General features: G+C 39.2%; 2 protein-coding genes across 4 annotated transcripts; one reads left to right on the top strand and one right to left on the bottom strand.

Annotated features, from left to right (window-relative positions):
• The first annotated feature begins 1,104 nt into the window (after positions 1–1,104).
• tgm1l1 (transglutaminase 1 like 1) lies at positions 1,105–18,230 on the top strand. Its single transcript, XM_044368474.1, has 14 exons — positions 1,105–1,278; positions 4,766–5,055; positions 5,250–5,441; positions 8,421–8,672; positions 10,704–10,822; positions 11,419–11,526; positions 11,672–11,849; positions 12,448–12,586; positions 13,778–13,970; positions 14,404–14,557; positions 14,883–15,167; positions 16,319–16,479; positions 16,647–16,783; positions 16,898–18,230. Exons 2-14 carry the CDS (start codon positions 4,767–4,769, stop codon positions 17,040–17,042), a joined length of 2,352 nt encoding a protein of 783 aa, XP_044224409.1. The 5' UTR covers positions 1,105–1,278; position 4,766; the 3' UTR covers positions 17,043–18,230.
• Positions 18,231–18,935: 705 nt separating this feature from the next.
• abhd4 (abhydrolase domain containing 4, N-acyl phospholipase B) lies at positions 18,936–27,456 on the bottom strand. Of its 3 annotated transcripts, none has more exons than XM_044367776.1 (9): positions 26,906–27,456; positions 26,130–26,194; positions 24,803–24,888; positions 24,557–24,661; positions 24,031–24,319; positions 22,628–22,821; positions 22,437–22,548; positions 22,072–22,258; positions 18,936–21,848 (listed from the first exon to the last, which is right to left on the bottom strand). In XM_044367776.1, exons 3-9 carry the CDS (start codon positions 24,840–24,842, stop codon positions 21,759–21,761), a joined length of 1,017 nt encoding a protein of 338 aa, XP_044223711.1. In that variant the 5' UTR covers positions 24,843–24,888; positions 26,130–26,194; positions 26,906–27,456; the 3' UTR covers positions 18,936–21,758. The 3 variants fall into 3 exon arrangements, with proteins under 3 accessions (XP_044223711.1, XP_044223712.1, XP_044223710.1); XM_044367777.1 differs by having other exon boundaries at positions 26,130–26,189; XM_044367775.1 differs by lacking the exon at positions 26,130–26,194.
• Between the last annotated feature and the right edge of the window lie 62 nt (positions 27,457–27,518).

Genomic DNA, 27,518 nt, shown 5'->3' with positions numbered 1-27,518 from the left:
TACAGTGTACAAATTCAAATTAACTAACACGATTTACAGCAGACATACGAACAGAGACAACATTCAAAGACATTCAAGGAAAGGCATCAACATCATTCATAGAAAACACGTCGATTCACACTGTACCAAATCTATCAAAAGATGTTTGAAATGGATGTGAGGGATCAGCTCTTCCATTTTAGCAAGCTTTTGTAAATTGTTCCACTTGTTTGGAGTGAAATATTTAAAAGCCAGTTTTACAACCTCAGTACTAACTTGTACTGATGTTCTTCACAAAACAAATAATCCTGAGATCTAGTGTAGTGTGAAGGTGATCTATAATAGAGAAGACATGAGATATATGTAGGAAGTTTGCCCACTAGTGCTTTGTAAATAGATAGAATACAATGTTGCTCCCTTCTTACTGCCAACAATTGCCACCCAACTTTCACATATAATATACAATGATGTGTTCTGAAGCTATCTCCAGTTATGAATCGAAGAGCTGAATGCTGTACTGAATCAAGAGATTTAAGTAGCAGGAATGTGCATATAAATGTATCGCCATAGTCCAAAAGAAAAAAAGAATGTCTTATTTCTGTAAAAGAATGCCAGTTTTGCTTTAAGTGATGTGCTTTTTGAAGCAAAGCTTATCCATCATTCCAGAAACCAAGATATTTGTAATTAAAACTGTGATTTTGGTCTATTAATGTGGTGTCAACTGTTTGTGTGGAAATATTCAACAGTTTTATTCTATAGCATTTGTATTTATTCTGTGTATTTTTTTTTTTATTATTCTATGGCATTTTTCATTCTATGGCAATTATAATATTTATATTTCTACATAATTCCTGAAAATCCCTGTTAATGCCTCTGATTTTTTCTGGGTTTAGTGGATGACTTAGACTCACAAGTTTTTTTTCCCCCTACCCTCCATTGTACGTGCTTCCACTCCCTTCCAGCATTGGAAAAATAGTGCTGAATCTTACGTAACAACTTTTGTCTAGTGCGTGTGTGTGTGTGTGTGTGTCATGTACGCGCTCGACGGAGCTGGATCTCGTGGAGAAACTTCAGCTTCTCTGGGCGGAGCGGGGTGGGCAGAGCTGAAAGGGAAAGGGGTGTGTGAGGACTTTAAGTAGCGTGCAGTACATTCTTGGACAGGCAGATATTTAAGTCTTCTAAGAGACCAAGTGCGAGTACAGAAAATAGTTTCTAAAAGTTTTCAAACACTGAGGGATCACTACTCAGGACGAAGCAGAGGTTTCACCGCTGATCCATAGAAGAGTCCTCACAGAGAAAGTAAGAGCGTCACTCACTAATACTGCATGTTTTTGCTGTATGCTTCCTTTCCTAGTAGCGGACATGAAGGGAAGTGTGAACCTGTGACTGGACACGCCTGACCTAACGGTTTCCTCTCATACATAAGAGAAAATCTCTCATACAATTAAAAGTTTATATGATGATTATCTGGAGGAGAATAGAAGAGAAGGAGACAGTTGTAGTACTTTTCCTGGCTCAGCAATACTATAGAAGTCATTTGACTATTGTTGAAGTATGTTTTGTTTATTGAATGGACCTTTTTTGTTGTCAAACGCAACAACAATCCAACTAATCACTTTCCCCAATGGGCTTCCAGCACTTCATAAGGAAGGGGCCGCCTCATCCTGCCAAAGTTGGTTTATTGTTATATCCGCTTTAAAGCATTTACCATGTTTAATGGAGAACAAAGACAAGTAGTTAAGGTACTTTCATGCCTTCAGCAGCAGCTGGTTGGCCACTAACCAGCTGATCCCTTTTCTTCTCTCAGAGACCTTGAAGGATGTGCAGTACAAAGGATTTAATCCATTTCTAGCTTTTTTTCTCTACATGTGATGGCATTCCAGGCTTTTATCGTACTGTGACATTTCAAGTTTGTTTTTTTTCTTTAATCAATTAATTAATATTACATGGGCGCAACATCATCAGACATATAAGCCTGGCCATTTAAAGCGGCTGCTGTTGTTTGGGAACAGCGCTTATCTCAGGGGCCAGTAGGCATACCAGCCCTGCCGCCATGCCAACACTAACTGACTGGGAAGAAGTGCAGAGGGAGTGGGCACATGCAATATAATGGATGATGTGATACATGTGGTAGTGAACGGCGGGGGGGGGGGGGGGGGGGGGGGGGGGGGGGAAGAAGTAACACTTCATTTCAAGCTTGGCTGATGGCTGTATTATAAATCCATTTAAATTACTGCATTAAAGTGTGAGGGAAGAGCGAGGCTGCCAAAAATTAGGCTTGTGGAATGGCTTTTCATGGTTTTAGGGGGTTGAGTGGATGGCTCTAATTGGACAATTTTAGGCCACCTAAGGTGTAGTTGTGAGATAACTTGATCTTTAGAAAGCCTGTGAAGACACAAATTATTGACTAAACACCCTGAAAAGCTTTTGTTCAGCTGTTACGTTTGAAAAATATCCATATTTGTTGTATTATTTGTCCATTTGTACCTGTATCTTGCATTTTATCACCGCAAATATTTACATATCACATTTACATATCATCTGTGAGTAAGAAGATAAAAGCAAAAGAGCTTAATGCAATAGAATAAATCTAGAATTACTGCCCTGTAACCAGAATGTGCCGAGCTTTTCATCTCATTTCAGTCTACATGCAGATTCCTTTCCTAAAATAAGAGAGCACAGGATGGAATGGGTAGGAGAGTGTGAAAACAGTTTTGGGTGGAGTTCATGTTGCAATACATAGAGCTGACATGATCCATTGTATCTGTCACGATAATTATGAATGTTTCTGCCAAATATTTAGAGGATTTGGAAACGGTTGAAGGGAGGAGAAAGCATCTGACCAGTGGGTGAACTCAGGAAGTCACGGAATTGAAAAATCAGAGGTGCACATAGTCACATACACACACACACACACACACAGATGCTACATGCGTATTCTACACCTACACACGGGTCTGATACTATGAGATGTCCCTCACTATCACCTATTCCTCAGCTGTTGTCCGCTCTTTGAACTTTGAACTTCAATATCACTGCCTTTTTTCCCCAAATCAGTGTGATACGCCTGTCCGATGTTAATATTTAGACATGCAATCAATAGAGAAGTAGCAGCACTTTACCAAAGACTCTCACTGCTGCTTGTGTATATGATAAATAAATCATAAATAGTATATAAATAATAAAGCATTACTGCTGCACAAGTATATAAGAGGATTTTGTTATTCTTATAGATTTTTATTGATGATGGTAATTAATGCTGCTTCTTCATTTACATGTTGCCTACATGGATCACCAACTGCTGAGGATGTGGACATTTTGCGTGAAACTTGTAGCTTTAGCATCAGATTTTTAGCATTATATCATGTATGTAGCCATATTAAAGACCCTCCACATGTCCACAGTCATCACTGTGAACCAGGTGCTGTGTAGAATAAAGCTTGACAGGGGTAGTAACTAAGGGGGATGGGGCTTAGCAAATAGTCAGTTGTTTGTAAAAATGAGAATAATTACCCCATAAACCAAACATCTCCTATACGTGTTCACTCAACAACGCTGTATTTAGCTGACTACGTGCATTACTGCAGCTCATTACAGTTCATGGGTGTTTTACAAGAGCCAACAAAACCCCATTGGCGCTTTAATGCTTGGGTAATATAGATTTATTTTTGTGTGTAGCGCCTGGCTGCAGCCCAATGTGACCAATGTGGAGAAGATGCAGATTGTGGGAAAAAGGGAGAGAGAAGGGGGTAAGAGGGAAAGACTTCCTCCCTTTGCCTTTCATTTTAGTAAACACTTCTTTGTTTTCACTTTCCCAAAGTTGACATTTGGCCCCGAGTTTCAAAGCTGAATACGAGTAGGAGGGACAGGGATTATCTTCAATGTAACAAATGATCTAATTCCACTGTGATTATTAGTGCACTGTATGAGGGTGGGGATGTGACAGTGTGATAAATGTTCACATGATCTACAGTACTGTACACCTATGTGCGTGCACAGAGACATACCACAAACTGTATTACGCCCCAACAGCTGGGGTGAGACAGATGAAATCCAGCTGCTTGTAGTGGGTACAATATGTTAGATTGCGCAGGGAGTATAGCCGACAAGGATGAAAGGCTAAATACCCCAGAATGCTTTGGGAAAGCCTGATGGCCGAGGAAAGTGCGTGTCTGGAATGTGGTAATTGTGGGAAATAGTAAAAGAGATGACTATTGATTGTTTTATAATGGAGAGATGAAAGAAAGGGAGAAGGAGAAGTATGTACATAACTTTTTGAGGCCATAATTTACATCCTTTTTCTTGATTTTTTTCTGCTTCACCAACAATTTTGTTGAGTTTTTAGGCACAAATGTTTTTATTACTCAATATTACTTGTGGTCTCTAGCCATGCAGAAAGTTTTAAACACAGTCAACAGTTTTCCAAGGAAATGTTTCTGTAGTTCCAATGAAAACTGTTCACAGTGAGGTCTGGAGATTATACTGAGATGATATCTTGATCATCAAATGTTTGGCATTTTTGCTTGAAAAACTGCAATGCTCAATTAATTATCTCAGTTCTAGTCTTCAGTCTGTTAAAAAATGTAAGTTGTTCTGTTGTCCTAATTTCTGTTTTCTTTTCTTCGCACCGCTTGCTTATTGGTTTCCAGTTAGCCCTTGAACTCTGTCATTAACACACATCCTAATTTCAGGAAAAGCAGGACGATTCAGTAGTGTCATATGTGTAAAGTATTGACTTAATATCTTGATTCGTATCTTGAAATAGCAATTTTTCCATGTCTTCCAGAATGCCAGGTGAACGGTTGACAGTAAGAGGCACGTCAGAGGTGGGGCGCTTCCCAGGAGCAGCCCCACCCACCCGGGTGGAGCTGACCATTCACAAGGATGAGGAGAAGAAGCAGGAGAAAGGAGGATGTTGCCGCTTTTTCAGGAAAATATGCTGTTGCTGTAAGCGCCAGAACAGCACCTCTCGTGATGTTACAGATAAGGTGGAATTTGTCAAACCCCCAGCCCCAGAATTGGCCCCGGAGCCTGTTAAGCCACAGCCTGAGAATGGAGAAGCAAAGGAACTGGAAGGTAATGTGATTGACTTTTGAGGTCATTTGTGTAATACTCTAGATGTGAAGGTGGCTTGTTTTACAAAACATGGCATGGGCCCAGGACTGGGTTTATTCACCTCTGGACAGTTTTTGCATCATGATGTTTCCTACAGAAGATATCAAACCTATTCCAGCATTATTATATAAGGATATTCAATCCTTCTCTCTCAGAAATGAAGTTGTCAGTGCTTTCTGTGGACCTGCTGAGCTCCAAGACAAGTCAGAACAGACGGGAGCACCACACTGACCTGTATGACGGAGATGAGCTGATCATCCGCAGAGGGCAGACCTTCCAGATGGAGCTGGAGCTCAACAGGCCCTTCAAGGCTGACACTCACAAGCTGTATCTGGACCTTAAAACAGGTATGAGGCTAAGGGAGGGGGTGTGTGTCATACTTTCCAACCAGATATATATATTACTTAAATGATAAAGACATACAATGCAACCAGTATAGTAGGTGTAAATTTGATCTTTTCTGATACAAAAGCCAAGTGCTTTTACTGAGAGGTGGTCACACTATTTAGGCCCAATGCATGTTTTAAAAACATCATAGTGGACCAAAGGAGCATCTAACAGACACAGTCAGAAAGAAAGTCAGTGCTCTATATCATCAACTAGTGCAGTGGCAGGAAAATGGGAAATCAAAACCAAAATAATAAAGAAAAATATATTAATAAATCTTAAAGGGCTACTCCAACAATTGCATTGCAACCGGCATTAATTTTGGGGATTCATAAGAGACAGATTAAAAAAGAATGATGGAAATCAAAGCAGCAGAGGTTGAGATACCCTAACTTTAAGTCACTAGAATGGGTCAAGCTTCATAAACACTGGATCCTACAATTTGTATGTTGTGTTACTGGGGATGAGAGGGAGGATTTTTGTAAATGTTTAGAAGTATGTTAATGTCATTTGTTAGACTCTCCTTGCCTGGTAAATACCCTCATCCTTTGAACTCTTTGTCCAAGTTCAGAGGACTAACTTCATCAGGGTTGTTTTCTCAGACTTTAGAAAGCTTCTCTATAGACACAGAAGACATAATACAACAATTTTCACAGGCTGAGTCATACTAATCATGACGAATAAACTGATCTTCATGTATAACATTGTCAGAGTGTTAAATCAATATTAGTCTCAAGCCCATGTGAAACGCAGAGGAACAAACCATTAACTCAAAACAAAGCATGGAAAACATGGTCAGAATGCTATACGTAGCTAGCACGTTTAAATCGAGCTGCAGTTCAACCATAGCTACACCACACGTTTTAGATTCCACCCACAGTCTTAACATATTCCAGACCCTAGGACACTGGACACCTCCCTTTGGTATTTACAGACCTCACACTACAGTGATCCATACACACTAGGGAATAAATTGCCATTACATCACCACCACTAAGAGGGAAGCAAGGACTCAACACACATAACTATCTGAGCTATTCAAATTCTAAAGACTCTCATTGCTGTTGCTTTCACAGTGTCATTTGCTGTGAAAAGGCTTTAAGTGTTGGGGCTTTGTATCATTGCAGCCCACTAACCTGTTATTTTGTAGTCAGTTTTCAATAAAGGTGAAGTTGCTCCAGAAGAAAAGAGACAACGTTTTTCATTGATTTCCTTTTCAACAAGGGAAGGGTGGGGAGTCTTGGTTGTGGTCGGCTGGAGAACAATGGTTTCTTGATAAACTCCATACTCCCTTTAGTAAATGGCAGCTAAAGCCCAGCAGGGTGTCACCAAGAAAATAGCTCAGAGGAAAGCATGCAATAAGTCTCTTAGCTTAGAAGGACCTTTAATATAACCCTTTTCTCACAACAAGAGGACATATAAAGTTGTTAACTTTTCTTAGTTTGTCAGTATTTAGCAAATCATTAAGCAAAACATTGTCATATCCAAGCTAGCTGTCTGTAAGATAAACCACTTCTGTGTTTGGCTGGATGTGTGCTTACGTGCGGTATGTGAGGCTTTCCAGAGAAACTACTCACAGTTGGGTGCAAAGCAGTGATGCATCTGTGGTTTACAGTGTGCTATGGTTGTGTCATCCACTGTGGGAACTGACTAAGAATTACTGTGATGTAAATAATAGAGTTGCCCATGTCCAGCTACATGTTGCAATGAAGTCCTTCCACTGCCACTGCTGCAGTCTAACTTTAGTTAATCCAAACTTTCAAGGTCAGTTGAGAATCACAAATAAAATAGGCTCAAAAGGCACTTCAATGGAGGTGCACAATTAGAATTTTCATACACACATTTAAAACAAAATGTGATTCAAAGATAGTTTTGATTGCACAAACAAAACTGTACAACATCATGTGTCTGTGGAAGGCTGTCTTTTGTTTATACTAAAAGCGTCAAATATGTTGTTCTGTCCCAAAGGTTCATTCATTATAAATGAAAGAATCTGTTGTTCAGTTGCAGATGGTTGTGCTATATTATTCTTTTTAACTTCATTTATGAGTTTATCATTTTCCAATCAAATGTTTTGCTATATTCTGATAGCTCTACTGGTGCAAAGCAAATCAGTTGCATGTAGTTAATCTTTGGATTCCTTAAAGAAATGGTTTTACATTCTGGGACATTCTTTTTCTCTTTTTTGCTGGGAGTTATATGAGAAGATCGATAATCATTCTCATGTCTGTCCGTTACATATGAAGTTACAGCAAGTAAACTGTTAGCCTTGCTTACTTTAGCACAAAGACTGGAAACAAGGGGAAACAGCTAACCTTGCTCTGTTGAAAGGTAAAGAAATCTGCCTATGTGCCCTTCTACTAATAACTCACTAATTAACATGGTGTAGCTTATATTCTTCCTGGAGGCTTGGCATTATCGTCACGAGCAGAGACTTTTGGAAGTCACTGCACCCGGCCAAGAAATGGTCCCCTATAGCACTAGAACAAATGGGTTTCTGTAAAATGATTAAAGAAATTAAATATAACACGTTCATCAGTGGGTTTAAGAAGTGCTAGTAGAAATATTTTTACCTTTGGACAGAACCAGGCTAGCTGTTTCCCCCTGCTGCCAGTCTTTAGGCTAAGCTAAGCTAATCAGCTGCTGACTGTAGGCTTACCTTCATATTTAATGGACATATATAAGAGTGGAGAATATCTATCTTCTAATCAAATTCTCTCTATTTCCCAAAATGTCAGTTTATTCCTTTATTGGGTAGAACTCCGCACATAAATTCAAATTTTTTGTACAATATGAGAGCATATTGTACAAAACCACATAAAGGCAAAGCATGAAATGCATTGTGATATATCAGACTATTGTACAGGAAAAATGTTGCTATAGTGTTTCTTTTTGTTGCATCCTTACAACTTGACTCAAATATAACCTGTGTGGTGTAGGTCCCCTGCCCATGGTGTCCAAAGGCACCCATGTTATCATTCCGCTGGTGGATGACTTGGAGGATGAACGCTGGGAGGCCAAGGTTGTAGAGCAGAACGGCAACAAGATCAAGCTGTCAGTCAACTCACCAGCCAGTGCTGTGATTGGCCTGTACGGCCTCACAGTCACAATTTGCTCTCCGAAGGGTGAGGCCAAAACAACTCACGAGTCCAGCAAGAACATCGTCATGCTCTTCAACCCCTGGTGTGAAGGTAAGCTGGCAGTGGGTGTGAACTGGGCAGAGGCTTTGCACAGATTGTGGAATGTGAAAGAGTGGACGGAAAGAAGACAAGCCACAAGTGATAAGAGGAGAAAAATGAGGGAAGACAGACAGTGTTACATAACATGTCTAGAATGAAATGGTTACTATTTGGCTCAATATTAGGTTTGAAGCAGAATATCTTCCAAAGTCAATGTATTTCTTGCAGGAGAAGTGTCTAATACAGCCCAGTTGCCAGGGAAGACGTAAAGAGAACAACATAACTGCTGGATAATGAATGGCATCATCGTTCTGATTGCAAATATTGGCACAAAACAGATGACTCTTTAACCTTTACCTCTGAGAGGAATCCTGTTATAAGGTTACACATGGGCAAGAAAGGCCAGCTCAGACGTTGAGAGTGTTGCTGTCTGTCAAATAGCTACAGTGTGACCCTGTGTATAACTATGGGAGTTATGTAACTCCACTGGCTGTAATTCAAGACTTTCAACACTTCTTAATACCACTTAACCACTATGTTGATACGTTTGTGACCAAAACACTTCAGTTTTTTAAGATAAAACCAACTTTCAGTGACCTCATTTATGAAATGTTCATACATACAGATATTATTTTAAACCTGTGCTTACTGGAAAATCCAAACACTTTGAGGGGTTTATCAGTATTTTCTTTTTTCCAAAATGTTTGTAATTAAAAACAAAAAAGAGGTCCATCTCTTTAAAAAAATATGCATACTTATTATTCTACTGTTCAGTTAAGAGGCGATTGGTAAATGAGGTCCATTAGGTATTCCGCTGAGTGCCTTTTTGTTTGCTGAGCTCTGCAAACTATTTGTACAGGATATTTGACCCCCACCCCCAAAAAAGCACATTTACAACACAGCAAAATAACAACAGTGGATCTGGATCTGTTAAAAAAACAGTCTGTCTTTCATTATGGGGTTGGTGCTTTTGGCAGCATACTGCTTTTGGCATCAAGCCCAATCTCCTTTTCCCTCTCTCAGTCTCTTCTTCCCAAAACCAATCCTGCCTCACGCTCATAAATCCTCATCAAAATCCTACAATTATTGTATAAAACGCCGTGGGGCGAGTGCAGAGTAATCCTACAGCTGGTGACAACCTGTCCTCTCCTTCGCTTTTACTGCCTCCATCTGTATTTCCTCCCTTTGTAAGCCTCCCCCACCCAGTGTTACTCCTTTCTTGCTATCTGTTGACCCAACCCTCACTCCATCGTCCCACTGCTCTGTTCTCTGTTCTGCTCCTCCTATCCTCCTGTGTGTGTCTGTTTCTCCCCACATTCCAGAAATATTCAGTAAGCAAGGAGGACCACAATAATCAGAGCTGCCAGATACTGTCAGCCTCACCTCCCTTGTTTTCTCCTGTAAAATCTCAAGACTCTCTGTTCCGCTCCACTCTCCCTTCCCATTTCCCTCCGAAGCATAACTTCCCCTCTTTCTCTCAGTTGTCCCTCATGACTTTGTTAAACCTCTTCCTTCCACTTGCTTTTTCTCACGTTCATCTTGAATACCCTGATACTTTTACTGCTTTCCTTTTCTCTCTATTTCTCACGTTACTTTATCCAACCACTGGTAATCACGGTAATAACAGTAAGAGATAAAAGAGATGGAAAAAGAAAGGCTCATGTCAGTGGTGCGCGCCCAAATCTGTTGCGCTGATGTCACTTAAAACAGACTGTTTCCCATAAATGAATGTGGGCTCCACCGAGGGATCGTTGTGTATCTTAACCATTTCCTGGCCTTGAGGACTTTTTCACATTTTTCAAGAGAAATCTAGTCTAGTCACTAAAGAGATGACTAATCCATGGATTGTGAGTGACTTTTACGGAGAAGGAGGAAGCCAAAGTGCTGACAGGAGTTCATTTACACAGAGTTTCTGTGTATTTCCTTTCAAGTTTAGTTTAGTAGGATCTTCTTTAGAGATACCTGTATACTGTTTGTAATAGTAAGTATTGTAATGCCAAATTACTGTATATATACATATATAATGGTGTAATATATTTACAGAGGACACAGTGTTCCTGGATGACGATGATGAGAGGCAAGAGTATGTGCTGAATGACACTGGGAGAATTTACTATGGCACAGAGAATCAAATAGGTTCTCGCACATGGAACTTTGGGCAGGTATGTAATATCAGAATAAAAACTCAGTTGTACTCTACTGACTAATTCTACTTATCCATGTGGCTGGTATCATTCTATATTTTTGCTGATGAGCAACAAATCCCATGAAAAGAACAATGCTTTCCAACTTTCATTCCCCAAACCCATTGGTTCCTACTGAAAACATACAATGAAAATGTTTTTTATTTTTTCTAAAAAAAAAGCTAGGTTCTAAAACATATGGGCACTGTAGTTTTTAGCTAATGTTGCTCAAAACAGAAGTAAATAGTGCATTTATTGGGGACTATTTCCAGCTGCAGATTAATATGTGCTGGTGAGTATTCACAGCAGCAGGACCGTGTATTTGGGAATGACTCAAAATTAACAGCAGTGCCCACGTTCATCATAATGAAGGAACATCCAGTGCTACCATGTGGCTTGTTGTTAATGTGCTAGTCTCATTTGTTAACAGAAGTTTTCACAATTAATATAGCAATTGACTCTTGTTTAAATGTTAAAATACTGTATACAAATAATGTGATGATACAGCATATATCATTCTCATTTGAATGGACTGTTTTCCTTTATTGGTAATCTTGTATTTTTCTTCACTTTAGTTTCATGAGGGGATCCTGGAAGCATGTCTGTTCATCTTGGAAAAGAGTGACATGCCACCATCTGGCCGAGGGGATTCTATTAATGTGGTCAGGGTCATATCTGCCATGGTAAGAATTTTTTTTTTTTGATCACTAAGTAGATAATTCAATTTATCTACCTTTTCACTTGCATTATGTTGCTTTGAAAGTGAACACCACAACACAGCAACATGCTGACAGATTCTCACTGTCTGTGTCACCATTCTCCTATCAGATAAATGCTCAGGATGACTCAGGGGTTCTGGTTGGGAACTGGTCAGGAGATTACTCTGATGGAGTGTCTCCTACGGCTTGGAGCAGCAGCGTGGAGATCCTGAGGAAATACCACTCCTCCAATGGAACGCCTGTGTCATATGGACAGTGCTGGGTCTTCTCCGGGGTCACTACAACAGGTGAGTTTGTGAGCTAAACAGAGAGCATGTGATGTTGTGTGTGAGTGAGGAGTACATGTTTATGTAGACAGGTTGGACTTAAGTGGGAAATTGGAACTCTCTATGGTAGTAGCCATGTGAAGAGATTGTATGTGTGTGCATGTGCAAATGCCACAGAGGATACCCAATGGTTGTGTGTTTTCCAATATTCATGTTAATTTGATGAACAGACTTCCTGTCTATCAGGCCCTTTTCATTAACTCTAACTGTAACAGAACACTTCATTCATAGTGCGTGCAGGCAGGGTCCCTCACATGACAGCTAGCTGACCTTAGCACATAGTGTTGCCCCTGATAGCACGCCGTAGCTCATATACACCCTAAATACCTTGCATTTGCATTCTTGTCATACCTCCTACTTTTGTCACAGATAGAGCCACACGTGTTGCTTTCATTCAGCCAGGATAATAAAGTTCAGTGCCAGCATGCAAATGCCATCTTAGGAGCAATGCCTGAAGTCATTTTGCTCATGTCTTAGCATCTGGACACATAATTGAATTGTGACATGACATCGTAAATGCAGTTTTAATTACTCTACCTCTGTCTTTCCTTGTTTCCAGTTCTCCGCTGTCTTGGCATACCCGCCCGCAGTGTGACCAACTTCCAGTCTGCTCATGATACTGACGTATCCCTCACCACAGATGTATATTTCGATGAGAATATGAAGCCAATTGACTACCTCAACAGTGATTCTGTCTGGTAAGATGTGTAACCTTACATGGCCAGGACACCCTGCTATGAAAATTGCCAGCTGCTAAATCCATACCTTAGGAATGCACCGTATATTTAGATCTTCTCCAAAAGCAGTCCCCTCTAACTTGAAACCTCAATGATGTCGTGCTCTTTCAATTATCTGTAAATCTTCTCAGACAGCAGAGGCTAATCTGGTATCTGTCTGCTATCTGGAAGTACTATCTGTGCCCCTTAGAATGATTGGTGTCATTTTTTGTTATTTCTGGCTAATTTTTTACTCCTTTCCTCTCTAACCAAGAAGCAAAAGCACATCAGGTGCTTGTTGAAATGTAGCAAAATGTAGTAATGTTAGACAGCTGCAATTTTGTCAATAATTCCTGTTACATTTAGGATCCATAAAGGACTCTTCAATTCTTACACACACATGTTCATGAACCCTAACACGAATCTGAAATTAAGATGTTTCTAAAAGGTCTAAATGAACACTATGCTATGTAATCTTAACAGAAAGGTTATGCATTTTGGGAAATGCTTTCTTGCTGAAAGTTATAATAGAAGATCAATACCACTCTTATATTTGTCTATAAGGCTACAGCCAGCAGCTCGTTAGCTTAGCATAAAGACAGTAAACAGCTAGCCTAGCTCTGTTCAAAGATGACCAAATCTACCTACCAGCACCTCTAAAGCTCACTAATTAACATGTTATACTTCTCTCATTTGTTTAATACGTAGGGAAAGTGTAAAAATGTGGATAGAGCCAGGCTATTTTTTTTTTTTACTATTTCTTTACACCAATATAAATTTAAGTGGCTACTGGCTGCAATTTCATATTAAGCAGTGTTTTCTGACCCATACATCTGATCTGTGGCGTAATACAGCATGCAACATGCGTAGGAATACAGAAGTTCTATGGTTGAGAAAATGTTTTGCCAAAGGAAAGGGCTGTCTGATGGCAAGGTAAAGCAGTGAAAATATTATAAACTGTGCACTATTCTATAGTGTACCTTTGGTTGTACCTCATACAACCAAACTACAACCAAATCCGAACCATCCCTTTAAGCCAAGACACATATTAGAGTAGTACTGAGCCTTTCATGTAACTCTCAGCTAAAGGGAAAATACGTGTATTTCCCAAAACGTAAAACTATTTATTTATAAGCAAACTCAAATGACATAATTAATATCATCTACCCATAGGAATTTCCACGTATGGAACGACTGCTGGATGGCAAGACCAGACTTGCCCGCTGGTTATGGAGGCTGGCAGGCTATTGACTCCACTCCCCAGGAGACCAGCCAGGGAACCTTCCGCTGTGGCCCCGCCTCTGTCAACGCCATCCGCTCTGGCCAGGTCTACCTCAAACATGACTCACCCTTCATCTTTGCTGAGGTGAGGGCTAGAAACTGGCAAATGTGCGTGAGCAGAGACCTTTGTTATTTAGTTCTCTCAGGGAATATTTTGATGCGTTACCAGGGCGTTGTCTCTGATTGCAAAGTGAGAATTAAATTACAGGTATCAAAGACTTTAAAAACTTTGATGTTTTAATAGACATCTAATTTAGTGGCTCTTAGTGCACACCCTCTGTCTTAGCATAGCATGGATTACTTTCAAACAAGGACTTCTTTCTTGGTTCCCCTGATACTTCCTAGATCAACAACACAGCTCATCTACGTTAATTTACAAGAAAATCACAGAGAGGAATTTCATATATATCCATTGTTATGAGTTGTGCATTCTCTACCTAAATTGTGTCATGTGTATGAAAGACAAACTTCTAATGAACTCTGATGTTTGAGCTGATCAAGTGTTACTCTCCCATCAGGTCAACAGTGATAAGATCTACTGGCAGAAAAATCTTGATGGTACTTTCAGCCAGATTCACAGTGAGAAGAAAGCCGTTGGCCACTGTATCAGCACCAAAGCAGTGGGTTCTGAGACACGGGCAGACATCACACACCTGTACAAATACCAGGAAGGTACTGGCAACCATATTATACTTTGCTTCATTTCAGTTCTACCCTTGATTGATGTTGCAGAACCAGACATAATTATTCCTACACTACAAGGAACCATCTTAAAATGTAATGATTTAATAAGTCCTTGCTGTATAGATCATTTTGCTGTGCACAGATTCCCCTCAGCTGACCCCTCAACTGTTCACATCTTCTTCAAAATATGAAACTATGTCTCACTGTTTGCTTTGTTTGGAAGGACTGTGTGCCATATCTCTTGTATCTGTCAATAAATCCTGAAACCTCAGACAGAATGTGGTGCACTCACCCCCTCCTCTCTTTTTGTCAGGGTCGGAAGACGAACGCATTGCTGTGGAGACTGCCAGTCGCTATGGCAGCAAGCCAGACGTCTACTCCACTCCCATGGCAGAGGATGTGAGCGTGGAAGTGAAGATGGAGGGCGAGGGGCCCAGGATGGGTGCCGATGCCCAACTGACCATCCTAGTGAAGAACCTGAGCTCGCAGCCCCGTCGGACAACGCTGCACAGCCAGGTGGCTGTCATGTACTACACTGGTGTGCTGAAGGGCACCATCAAGAAGGAGGAGATGCCTGTGGAGCTTTTGCCCAATGAAGGTTGGCTTTCCACTACACTTTAAAGCTGTTATAATCAGTATTTCTATACTAACAATGGATCAAAAGATATGTATGTATGTGAAAGGGGTCGCTTGTAGTGACAAACTCAGAGAATTATCACTCAACTTTAAAGTTTCCCCTTAGCTCTATGGAGTTTTTGTGTCTTTTAATTCACTGTTTTGGAATTATGGCCCACAACTATTGATTCACTCTCACTGCTTTCATCTTAGTTTTGTAGAGAGAGCAGCTATTTTGAGCGAAAAGTTCTAAAAACCCATTGTATGCTATCTGCATGGCAGGCAACAGCAGACCAACAAAGTTAGCATCTAGCTAGTGAACATATGCAACAGTTATAAAGCCAGATATTTTTCTGAAGAGTTACTGGAGAGCAAAATAGAGCTAAAAGTAGAATGAATATTGGTCTTACATTCATCAAGTGGATGGAAATACAACTTTAAATGAATGCTAATGTTTGGTGGATGTGTAAGCAACTGTTTACCAACAAGTGCGCCATATCAGCATAAAAGATGGTAGTATGTCAGTGTTGTGTACAGTTTGTTTCTGCCTCCCCCAAGTAGCTGAAAACCAATTAATGCTGATCTAAAGCAAGACTAGCTTATGTAATTTAACAGTGACTGTCCGCACAAATGACAATTATAGCACAATGGTAAATATTAAAATGTAATGTAACAGTAGCACAAGTAATGAAGATTCATTAAGTCAATGAGCTGATGCTGTAAGTCAGCAATTTCAATCTGAAGTTTGCTAACATTAGCTAACACAGCATAAGCTACTGGTCATACTAGCCCAAGAAAGGCAAAACCCTAGAGTATATTGAATTGAAAAAGGGTGTGTTTTATTGCTTATTTTTTCTTTTACTTTTCATTTGTAAGAGGAAGAATATGTTACTTCTTCTTTCAAATGTGATAATCTAGCTTTAATGCACAGGAACAGCTGGGGGAGCTTTGCTAGTATGCAACTATCAAAGTAAATGCATGACACAGAATCTTAAACATCATAAAACTGAGATAAAGTCTACTTAATGTTTTCACAGTTACTTCTTTAATCAACAGTATTTATATAAGGAAGTACAAATTTTACAGTGAACATTCTGAATACGTAGCCCAACACTCTTTTTTCTCTCCACACAGAAAAGACCATTGAGTGGTTACTGCCCTACCAACAGTACCAAAACCAGCTGGTGGACCAGGCAGCCCTGATGCTGACACTGACAGGAAGAGTCAGTGAGACCCAGCAAGTGTTGGCCAACCAGACCACTTTCAGGCTCCGAACACCTGACCTCAACATCATGGTGAGTTTTTGCTTAGCATTTAACAGTTCATTTAAAGTTAGCATTGGCATGATAGCATTCTTTCCGTTTTTAAGGATTTTGTTGTGTAAAATTTTATTTACTCGGGAGCCTAAGAAATGAAGATTTACCTCACAAATCCTGATCAATTTTGAATTTCTTCCTGGTAGCCTTTGGGAGAAGCCGTGGTTGGTAAGGAGATGGCAGCCAAGATCACCTTCACCAACCCCCTGCCACGAACACTGAAGGGAGTCATTTTCAGAGTGGAGGGCTTGGGTCTGCAGAAAGGCCACGAAGTTGTTGTTGGGTAAGACAATGAGACATCTCTTGTTTTTTGCCAAATAACCTCTGTCACCCGTGCATTTCCCCCCACATTTCCCACTCCAGACTAATATTTCACTCCTCTTTTTTTGTCTTTCAGTGACGTTGGTAGTCACTCCACAGTGACACTGACAGAACACTTCATCCCCACCCAACCCGGACCCAGGAAGCTTGTGGCGTCACTCGACTGTAAACAGCTCACACAAGTGCATGGAGTGGCCGATATCGTTGTTCTTGAACAATGAGTGGGAGCCAGCAAGATCACTTCCTGTCCGGTTCTCACTTTTTCTTTATAAACTTGTAAAAATATTTACTAAGAGCCTCTAATTATATGAAAAGTGTGCAAAGTTTCTATATCTTAAAATATTCTGTTTGTTTTGTACTACAGCAAAATCTGAATTTTTGATATTTTAAAACTATGAATATGCAATTATTAACTGTAGCATTATCAGTATTATATTTTTTACATAAAATAATATAAATTCACACTTCTGCCTTGCTCTGAAATGTATATACAGTTGTGTATACACAGAGTTTAAATGCATGCATTGCAAGTGCTTTAATTAGCGAGCATTCATATATTAAAGTTATAAACTTAACTGTTAGATTACAATTACTGTTCTGACATGCCTTAATGCATTTGAAGACACTGAACAAAGCATGTGAAGGTGCAGAGATTCAGGTCACCATTATTTTGTGATAATGTAAATACTGTATATGTATTACTCATATAGCATTTCATAAGATGAAAAGTATTGTCAGACAAAATGAACCTCACGTGGCTTTCGCATTCATGAAGGAAGGGTACTGTGAAATGTTTTAAAGGGAATGATGTTGTAATTGACACTGACATTTTGCAAAGGGCACATTACAACTTCTCATGTTTTTTTGACATGTTATTTGATTGAATAACAAATTGTAATATTGTTGAAAGAAAATGTAAATTTGTTGAAAAAGTAATTTTTCTGTACAAATTTACCATGAAGATTTGCAAAAAAAACTCTACAAGGACATGTCAAAAATGTTCCTTTGATCATCAGAGAAAATGCAACTTCATACTGCCTTGTTTATTTTGAAAACCAACAAATCAGCATTCATAAAACTGAAATGTTTCCATTTGCAGAATGCAAGCCTTAATGTTCCCTAAGATGAACTTCTACCAGATGTTGCTCTTTATTATCTTTTTGTGTTTTTTTTTTTTTTCATTGTATGTGTGTACATTACACTGACTTAAGCTTTGTATAACAAGTTCTGGCAAAATTGGACTTGTCACTGCTGTGAACTGCAGCCAGCCATGTCAGAATGGAAGTGTGACCTTAACTCACCATAGCTTCACCTGGTTCTAGTCTGTTTTCAGCACTCAACATACAATGTGAAGGAAACTATTACTACTACTACTATACTAATATTATACTATTTATCTACCTTGTCTACCTGGAATGTTTTTATGTTTCATTATGTTTTCGGGTTGTCTGTCCATCTGTATATCCGTCCCATTCTTGTGAACGCGATATCTCAGGAATGCCTTGAGGGAATTTCTTCAGATTTGGCACAAACATCCACTTGGACTCAAGGATGAACTGATTAGATTTTGCTGGTCAAAGGTCAAAGTCACTGTGACCTCCCATCCATCCCATTCTCATGAATGCAATATCTCAGGAACACCTGGAGGGAATTTCATTACATTTGGCACAAACGTCCACTTGGACTCAAGGATGAACTGATTAGATTTCGGTGGTCAAAGGCCAAAGTTCTAGGTCACTATTACCTCACAAAACATGTTTTTGGCCATAACTGAAGAGTTCATACACTAATTATGACAAAGTTTCACATAAATGTTTAATAGGATAAAATGATAATGTGAGGACATTTTATATCCAAGAGATCAAAGGTCAACTTCATTGTGACATCATAATGTTCTGCAAAAACACTTTTCTGGCCATTATCAACGCCATAACTCAGGAACAGAAAGGGAGATTGTGACCATATTTCACATTTGATCAGATATTGAATTGGTGACACTAATCTTGGGTGGCCACCTTGACACTGTGGTGATTGTACAGATCATCTGTGCTGCCGGGTTGAAGATGTGTGTGAAGCATCCACGTTTTAGAATTTGTAGCTTTTTTGTAGCAACATCATATCTGAAGCATTGTTTACTGTCATGGCTACAATTTTGTGTTTTATCAGAATCAGCTTTATTGGCCAAGCATGTGAACACATTCAAGGAAAATACACTTAATACTTAAATATCCTATACATATATATATATACTAAACTACTAAATATACTAAATATCCCTCAAAATCTTCACTACAACTATTATGAGTCTGGACAGACATGGATGTAAACTTTACCAGTTGGCGAAGGCATACAGACGCAAGGCGGTATTTCTAGTTTATTTCCTGTGCTTTGCTGGTAATAAAACATTTACTAGTATGTAGGCCAGGCTCCTGAGTTATGTTCTACCTCTGTACAACAGGCAAGCCCTTACAGGTTGTAAAGGTGAGAGAGGATAAAATGATGATGTAATCAAGAGATCAAAGAGGAAGAATGTGACAGCCTGTAACTTTCCATTTCTGCAATATAACTGTGGACAAAAAAATGTGTTGCATAAGGGATGAATTAATTCTTAATAACACGTTTCAAGTGTGCAGCCGGAGGAAAGTGACACACCTTTGCTGCATTTTGTAATTGAAGATACTGACATATTGACATACATTGTATAACTGATTGTGATATTATATAAATAAATAGTATTTTCATGTTATGCTCCTTTATACAACTACTCCACTGCATTCATTTGAGAGCCACTTTCACATCAAAACTTTACATGCAATCCCTTGATGAGTTTATAAAATATTGAAACATTAATACATCAGTGATAACAATCCATTAATTTATTATAACACTGGCCATTCTGCTGCCTGCTTTTGATGATTTAGGTTACTTTTGTTGCTAGCATTTTTGTACTTTTGATTTTTTTAATTAAAGAATTTTTACTTGTAAAACGTATTTTATGGTATTGCTACTTTTACTGAAATAGAAGTACAGACAGCAGTGGTGCTCCATACAGTTTTGAGGTACTTGAGTATTTCCATTTTGTACCATTGCACTTAAATACTTTTTGACGGGAAATTTTATTTGACCATATTAAGTATGGTAACTTGTTACTTTACATGTTTATATATTACATACAAAACATACTGATCAGCTTATAAAATATAATACATTGTTAAATGTAATGTCATACTACTAATAATTCGACAATATAACAACTAACACTAATGGGCCATTCTGCCCGGACAAGAGTAGTTTCACTTTCTGATAATGCATGTATATTTTCACTCATAAAACATTTTGAATGCAGGACCACACAGTCCATCTTCCACCGCTGACAGGCAGAAACCTTAAATGCACAGTTAACCTAATAGGAGTGACATTTGTTAGTGACCTCTACTGGTTACCCCACAAAGTGCACTACATGTGGATTTCTCCATTAGTAGACTTGGAGGCAGTGGTGCAAATTAACTGAGTACATTTACTCAGGTACTGTGCTTAAGCACACTGTTGCTACTTTATCCTTCAACTGCTCCACTATATACTGTATTTCAAGGGGAAGTATTGTACTTTTTACTCCATTACAATTATTTGACAGCTGTAGTTACATGTTACATTTCAGATTAAGATTTTACAGAAAAAAAACTTAAAAAATCATTTTGCATTGTGAAAAAGTGTCTAGTTGTTGGCAGTTCCATTGAAAAGACATTCCCTCTTAAAAAGATACTCAGTGGAGTTTTCTTGGAAACACACAAAAGTTATGTTTATTTTGTGTGCTACTCACCAAAACGCACCGTGTGTGTCCTTGAGGTCATGCAGGTTTACAGAAGTGTAAAATATCATACCTCATTAAAACATTTTCAACGCGTTTACTTCCATGATTAGTAGTAGCAACATTCTTCTTCCTTGCATTTGCTGGCAAATTGCAGCCACCTATAGATCCTTGAAATAGTTTGAAACCATTGGCGGGAGTGCACATTGCATCACCCACACGCGTGTGCATATGCATCCTCGTGCACATACTAAAGGTCAAGCACTCCACAAGGTATCTTTACTTCTGAGATGGCTCCATTTAAATAATTGCCCGAGGCCCCTGCTAATTATCTCACAACGTGATTAAACCAGATAAGCATACTAAGCTAGCTCAACATTGACCAGCTACAATCTAATAATGTAATCAGTCACAGGGTCAATTTACTTTTACCTAAGTAGGTACTTTTACTTGTAATGAAGTATTATGACCATGTTAATTTTACTTAAATAGCCAGTGTACTTCTTCCACTACTGCCTCAAGGCTATCTGACAAATAGGCTTTTATTATTTTCAAGGTATAAAATACACACAGCTGTTTGATACACAACCAGAAATTAAAAGGTAAAACAGAAAAGCAGGGGGTCAAAGAAAATATTACATATAGTACTTAATGCTTCATCTCAGGAACATGTAAAAAAAAAAGTGAATCAGTAGTCATGTGGCTGCTCTTATAGACCCTTACATAGACCCTTGGCATCCACAGTTATGTGTGTGTTTCACTTATTGTAAAAAAAACAACATAAAAATGGGCAAAATAATTTAGTAGTGTATTAAGTGGTCCAATTAATCTCCTGTATGGACACATTAAAAATACATATCATATGTAATAAATACATTTAACGACAATACTAGCTTGAAAAAAAATAATAGTGTACATCAGCCAACAAATTACAACTCAATTTCACTACGATAATATCACTAACTTGTTACTATGAGGACAGGATTCATAACAAAATTACATTCAAAGTTATGAAGAGCTACTGCCCTGAAACAAAACCATTCAGTGTGCTTTCACATGCAAAGTTTGCAGTGTTGAAACCACCATGAATTGTCTATGTAGTTAGAGTCCTTGTACACATACGCACATGTCAGTTAACAGAGCTACATATATTTTCGACCACTCTGTTGAACTCATCTGGTTGATCAGCATACACATGGTGAGAGGCTTCATTTATCAGCTGCAGAGTGACACAGATAAGGAAATAAAGATAGAAAAGACAGTCAGAAATTATGTATAACTATATTAAGTTTCACTACAGTCAGTGTGCAGAAAATATAAATGAAATTAGGGTTACACAAGTTCAAAGCTGAACACCGAATGGAGCTAAACTAATAATCAGATAATATTGTATCTCATGACTCTGTGTCTCTATGTATTTGAAACTTGGCATCTCTACTCACCAGCACTTTGGTGTGGACCTGGCTCCTAATCTGGGCAACTCTGTCTCCAGATGAGCTGTCCACCCAGGATTGTGCTCCATACAGCATGGTGAGTGGCATGGAGGGGGGCAGCAGATGAACCCGCTGAAGCATAGGCCTCTTAGCCCAGCCAAGAGACTCCGACATGGCCCGGAAACCCACCTCACCACTGGGAAAAGGAAAGTAAATGGAAAAGGTGGAATGGAAATTAGTTGAGGAAGACAATGAAAAAATAATGCATGTGGAATTAAGAGGGCGTCACTGTTTTCTAAAGCCCGTGTCAGCTTTTTGCAAGTGTTATGTTCTTTTGTTCAAAATGTGATTATGTGACGTGTGTGTTGACGTACCTTGGGGTTTGTGCATTACAGTGGTAGATATACTGCGTCATAGTGTCATCGTCAAACATATCTTCAAACTTCCTTTTGAAATCGGGGCGAAATCTGTTCACCAAGCCCGGACCTGAACCAATTACACACTGTGAGATGAGAGCATTACATGTGTCATAGCACAACAGCAGACAGATATTTACACGTCTTACCCCATGGGCCTGCTGCTCTGATAACAGCCAGTGGGTTGAAGAGGGAAACCACTGCTGCAATAGCTTTCACCCAGCGTGGAATAGGCCGCCTTTTCACCACCTCTGGCCCCTGACTTTGACCCTCCTGGGTCTGTGTCTGTGGCTGTGGGCGCTCAGGGAAACCCCACGGGTCAACCAGGATAAGATGTGACACTCTGGAAGAGAGAAGAACACAATACATTAATCACATCATCTGCTGTGTATTTGTCATCATATTATTTTATTGATATTCATAAGGTTATGATTGCACCCAGAGCAGATATCTAAGCTCTCTAAATTGAAAATATGATCATCAAACATTAGTTTTGTATGTACTTAACAATCATTAAAATAAATATATATTTTTCTTTTACATTTTTGTTTAGCATGTCTCTCAAGCAGACAATATGGATGCACAAATAAGGGGCCACTTATTGCATTTATATCTGATAAACGGCAGGGCAGCAGATTCCTATTCGCTTTTTTAAAGTGTTAGTACAAGTACCAGTTTAAAGCTGCTATAATCAAAATTTTTACATTAACAATGGATCGGATGACTATGTGTAATGTGAAGGGTGTTGCTCGTAGTGACAAACCCACAAAGAATTATCAGCCAACTCTGCAATTCCCCAGATGCTAAACAAAGCGTTTTAGCATCTTTCAGCTCATTTTTTTGGTTTTATGGCCTGTAAATGTTCTGTTTGGTTCATTCTCACCATTCTTATCAGATATCATCTAGCTGGTGAACATACAGTAGTGGAGGATTTACCAGCTAAGGGGGCATACATTTCCCTCAGAAGTTAGTGAAGTCCTGAGAGAGCTAACAGAGCTAAAACACTTCAATTCATCATGTGGCCTGACTTCAAATAAATGCTAATGTTGCTCTGTGTCTGCTGGATGTGTAAACAGGCAAATTCTTCTTGTTAACAGCGTCATCATATAAAATGTAAAAGTATTATATGTTGTGTTTACATCTTGTTTCTAAGTGGCCAAAAAGTCATTTATTACAGGTGTTAAGTGTTTATCAAATCAGTAGCCTTAACTCTACTCAAGCTGTATGTGACTCCATAAATGTTGTTTTCCTTATTCATACTTAACAGCTAATTTCACCTAAAATGGGTTTGACAGGTAAAGGCATTATGAGTTGATTATGTACAATTAATGAATAAATATTAAATGTAATAATCAATACATTTAACTTTTAGCTCCAATTCTTCAAATAAAATAAAAAAAAATAGACACAAGCCAGTTTAATATTGAGCATGACTCATTCAGTGACTGCTATTCAAATACAATTCTGGCTTTTTTCATAGAACATGACCTACTAAAGTCTTTCATCCTTAAAGATCCCCTCAAGACATGTATTAAGAGTTCAATCAGCATACCTAGAAGGGTACTGGATGGCATAGGAGGTCGCCAGGTACCCCCCCAGACTGTGTCCCAGCAGAATCATGTTCTCCAGGCCTACAGATTGTCTCCACTGCTCAATAGAGTTGACAAACTGCTCCTCTGCCTTTTCAGCATCTGAGGGGAAAGAAGGCCTGGAACTCCTGCCAAAACCCAGGAGGTCGAAGGCATATACAGGCCGTGACCGGCTCAGCACGTCCAGGTTCCTGATCCACAGGCCTACCCCTCCTCCAAAGCCATGAACCATCACCAGGGGAGTCTTAGCAGCTGTAGGAGAAAGGAGGGGGCGGCAGAAAAGAAATAGAGGAGAACGTGTGTGAGAGTGACAGACACAAATAGAACGAAGCGGACACCTTTTAAGGCAGCAGATGTAAGTTTCACAGTTGGTAGACAAGATAGATAGTTATGGGTTATGTTATCCATATGTTATGATAATATTACAGTGCAGCTGTTGCCTCCCAGTAAGCAAACAAAGGCTGAGAGGAGGGTGGCAGAGGTCAGTACCTTGCGTCACAGGTTTGCGAACTGCCTTGTTAGTGAGGGTCAGAGTCCATATTCGGTCTTGGTTTGGAAGGGTCACAAACCTGGCCCAAAGGTCATTCTGAATACCTGTTGTGACCAGAGACAAATGACCATTAGTAAAACCATTAGTAACTTCAATAGCCAGCGACATAACAGCTTGTTGAATACACAGCAAGTGTCTCATTACACTTACAGTACATCAGCCAGTATTAGTCAACATGATCTTACAGTTGAGAATCTTGGACTCTGTAGTCTTCAAAAGGGACATGGAGGTTGGACGCCAGGAGGGCCACCAGCTCCAAACTGAACTTGACCTAACAAAAAAAGAAATAAATAAAAGGAAAGATGTGAAAAGAGCGAAGAGATAGTAGATGAAATGTTTAGCTCATGCTGAGTGCAACACTATGATACTTCTGACAGGAGTCCAAGGTTAAAGCCAGTGTAGCTAATGTTATCATGTTATGTGTACGGAACACAAGGGTTACACACCAAGGAGAGTCTCATGTCACAGCCATCATGCTGCCAATCAAAGTCAGTGCCGGGACCCACAGTTGTGATGTAATGGTTAATATTTACAGTTGTGTGTGCAGAAGTTTGGACACCCCTTCACAAATCACATATTTTGGTGATTTTTTTAATTGAAAAAAAGTAAACACAGTCCCTCTAGAATATGGGGGAAAACATAATATTTTCAGCAAAAAATGACGCATAGACACTTTTTTATGTCATAAATTGAACAACAATAAAAAAGAAAAAAACATTGTGGCATTTGCAAAAGTTTGGGCACCTACACAGTCAGTACTGTGTAACACCCCCTCTGGCAGATATCACCGCTTGCAAACGCTTTTTGTAGGCAGCTACATGTCATTCAACTCTTATATTTGGGATTTTCTCCCATTCTTCCTTGCAAAAGGCTTCTAGTTCTGCAATATTCTTGGGCCGTCTTGCATGCACAGCTCTTTTAAGATCTTCCCACAGATTTTCATTTATGTTTAAATCCTTCCCCTGCATTGTCGGCATCAGTAACTTTCATTTCTTACACAGCTGCTTAACGGAACCCATGGTTGCTGAGTTTTATTTTCAAAGCTTTCAAAGCTTTGTAAAGCTTTGAAAATGGCACCAGCTGACATTTCCTGATGACAGTTGTTGAGATGCCTCAGGTCTAACGAGCTGATTAAGATCTGAGACCTTGTAAAAAGAATCTGAGACATAAGAACTCTTATGGTGCCCAAACTTGTGCACATGCCAGAAAGATGTTTTCATAACATGTTCATAATTTCAAAATATGTTCTTTGTCAAGGGGTGCCCAAACTTTTGCATACAACTGTATGTAGGTCACCTGTGACCTCTTAACACAAATCACATTTATCGCTCAAGCAGTTTAATGCAATACACTTCCCTCTTTTTTAGTTTTTATTCTGCAAATCAAAAGGCGAGTCAGCTGAGCTGAGGGGGGTTTACCTCCCACTTCCTCTTTGACTTGAGGCAGAAATATGCCAGCGCCACACTTCTACCTCTACCATCAATACACCAGGTACATCACCAGACCCTCTACCTGTTCGGCAGTCAACAGCCAATTCAAACTTGCTGAGTCACTGTGGCGTGTCACTCACTGCTGCTCTTCAATGAATGACAATAAAAGGACCAGTTTGTCAGGAGTGCTGGATCAAGACCACCTAATTCAATCACTATTATACACAGTAGTCCTTAAGTACTGACACAGGAGTTCACAGTGAGACAGTGATTAACTTACAGTGGACTAATACTTTTACTCTCATTTTGGTCACAGAAGGCTTGATAGTTTTCTCAACTGTATATATATGTATATACACACAAATTAGTGAGCTACATTTCTAAAATGTACCAAAAAGGGTTTATTTCTCTTGGGTAATTACACATAAACACCTTACGTCAGTGTAGGAAGTAACACTATTTTACATTAGGATATGGTAGAGATACGTTTAGAAACAATAGCAAAACACTACAGTACAGTATTCCTTTGTAAATACCGCAGTAAATGTCGACAAAAAACGACATAATACACATAATCAGTTTTCAAAAGTTTAGCTAGCACATTAAGCTTTAAATTTTATGTGCATAATATAATTAAGAAATGTAATAATTAATTTGTTTCATATTATGTTTTATTGCTTTTTATATATAGCTTTTGTTTTTTTTTTTCTTATATTTTATATTTGAATTGTAATCAGGTCATAATTGAAAAAGAGTGCTTGCTCTCAATGGCCTATCCCGTATAAATAAAGGTTTGAAATGAAATGTAAGCAGACTAGGGAAGGCTGTACGCAGCTATTTAGTATTTAAGTTACTTACTCTGTCTCACAGTCGTTCTGCATCGGAGCCGTGGTTGTAGCAGGATCCATTGGTTGACATATTCCGGTGACTACAATCAGCAAAATTACGTTATGGGATTTCAAGTCGTTTCTTTGTATCTGTTTTTTAAATGGTACTACTGCGTGTTACGGGGTTTCTTATGTTTTGTAACTTGTACATTCCTAGATCAGCTGACCGAGTACAAAGATCGTCTAAAGAGAAGATGCTTCACTACACATAAAGCCTCACTGTCATTAACTAACCTCCCAAATACAACGTACGGGGTGCTCACAGCCAAAATAGAGACATTTCGCCTTGCATTATTTGAGTAAATTTCCTAAAACGTTTTTAGGTCGGCGTTTATCAGACACAAACTTGACAGTACATTGACTTACTAGCCAACAAAACACACTAGCGGCCGGTTGTATGTGGACTGAGAGCTGGAGAATTTTAAAAGTGGAGTAATATCAATGATATGATATTTTGGGAGGGGATTCACAGCTGGGACCTGTTTCATTTCGCTAGAAAATTGGTGAGAGTGCCGTAACAAAACTGGTAGCAGTGCAGTTGGATCGAAATGTGGCAGAGTGGAACATCTTACACGTATTACACC

The sequence above is a fragment of the Thunnus albacares genome, chromosome 12 (genome assembly GCF_914725855.1).
Source record: "Thunnus albacares chromosome 12, fThuAlb1.1, whole genome shotgun sequence".
In the NCBI taxonomy this organism is placed as follows: domain Eukaryota; kingdom Metazoa; phylum Chordata; class Actinopteri; order Scombriformes; family Scombridae; genus Thunnus; species Thunnus albacares.
This window is presented reverse-complemented; position numbering and strand designations above follow the sequence as displayed.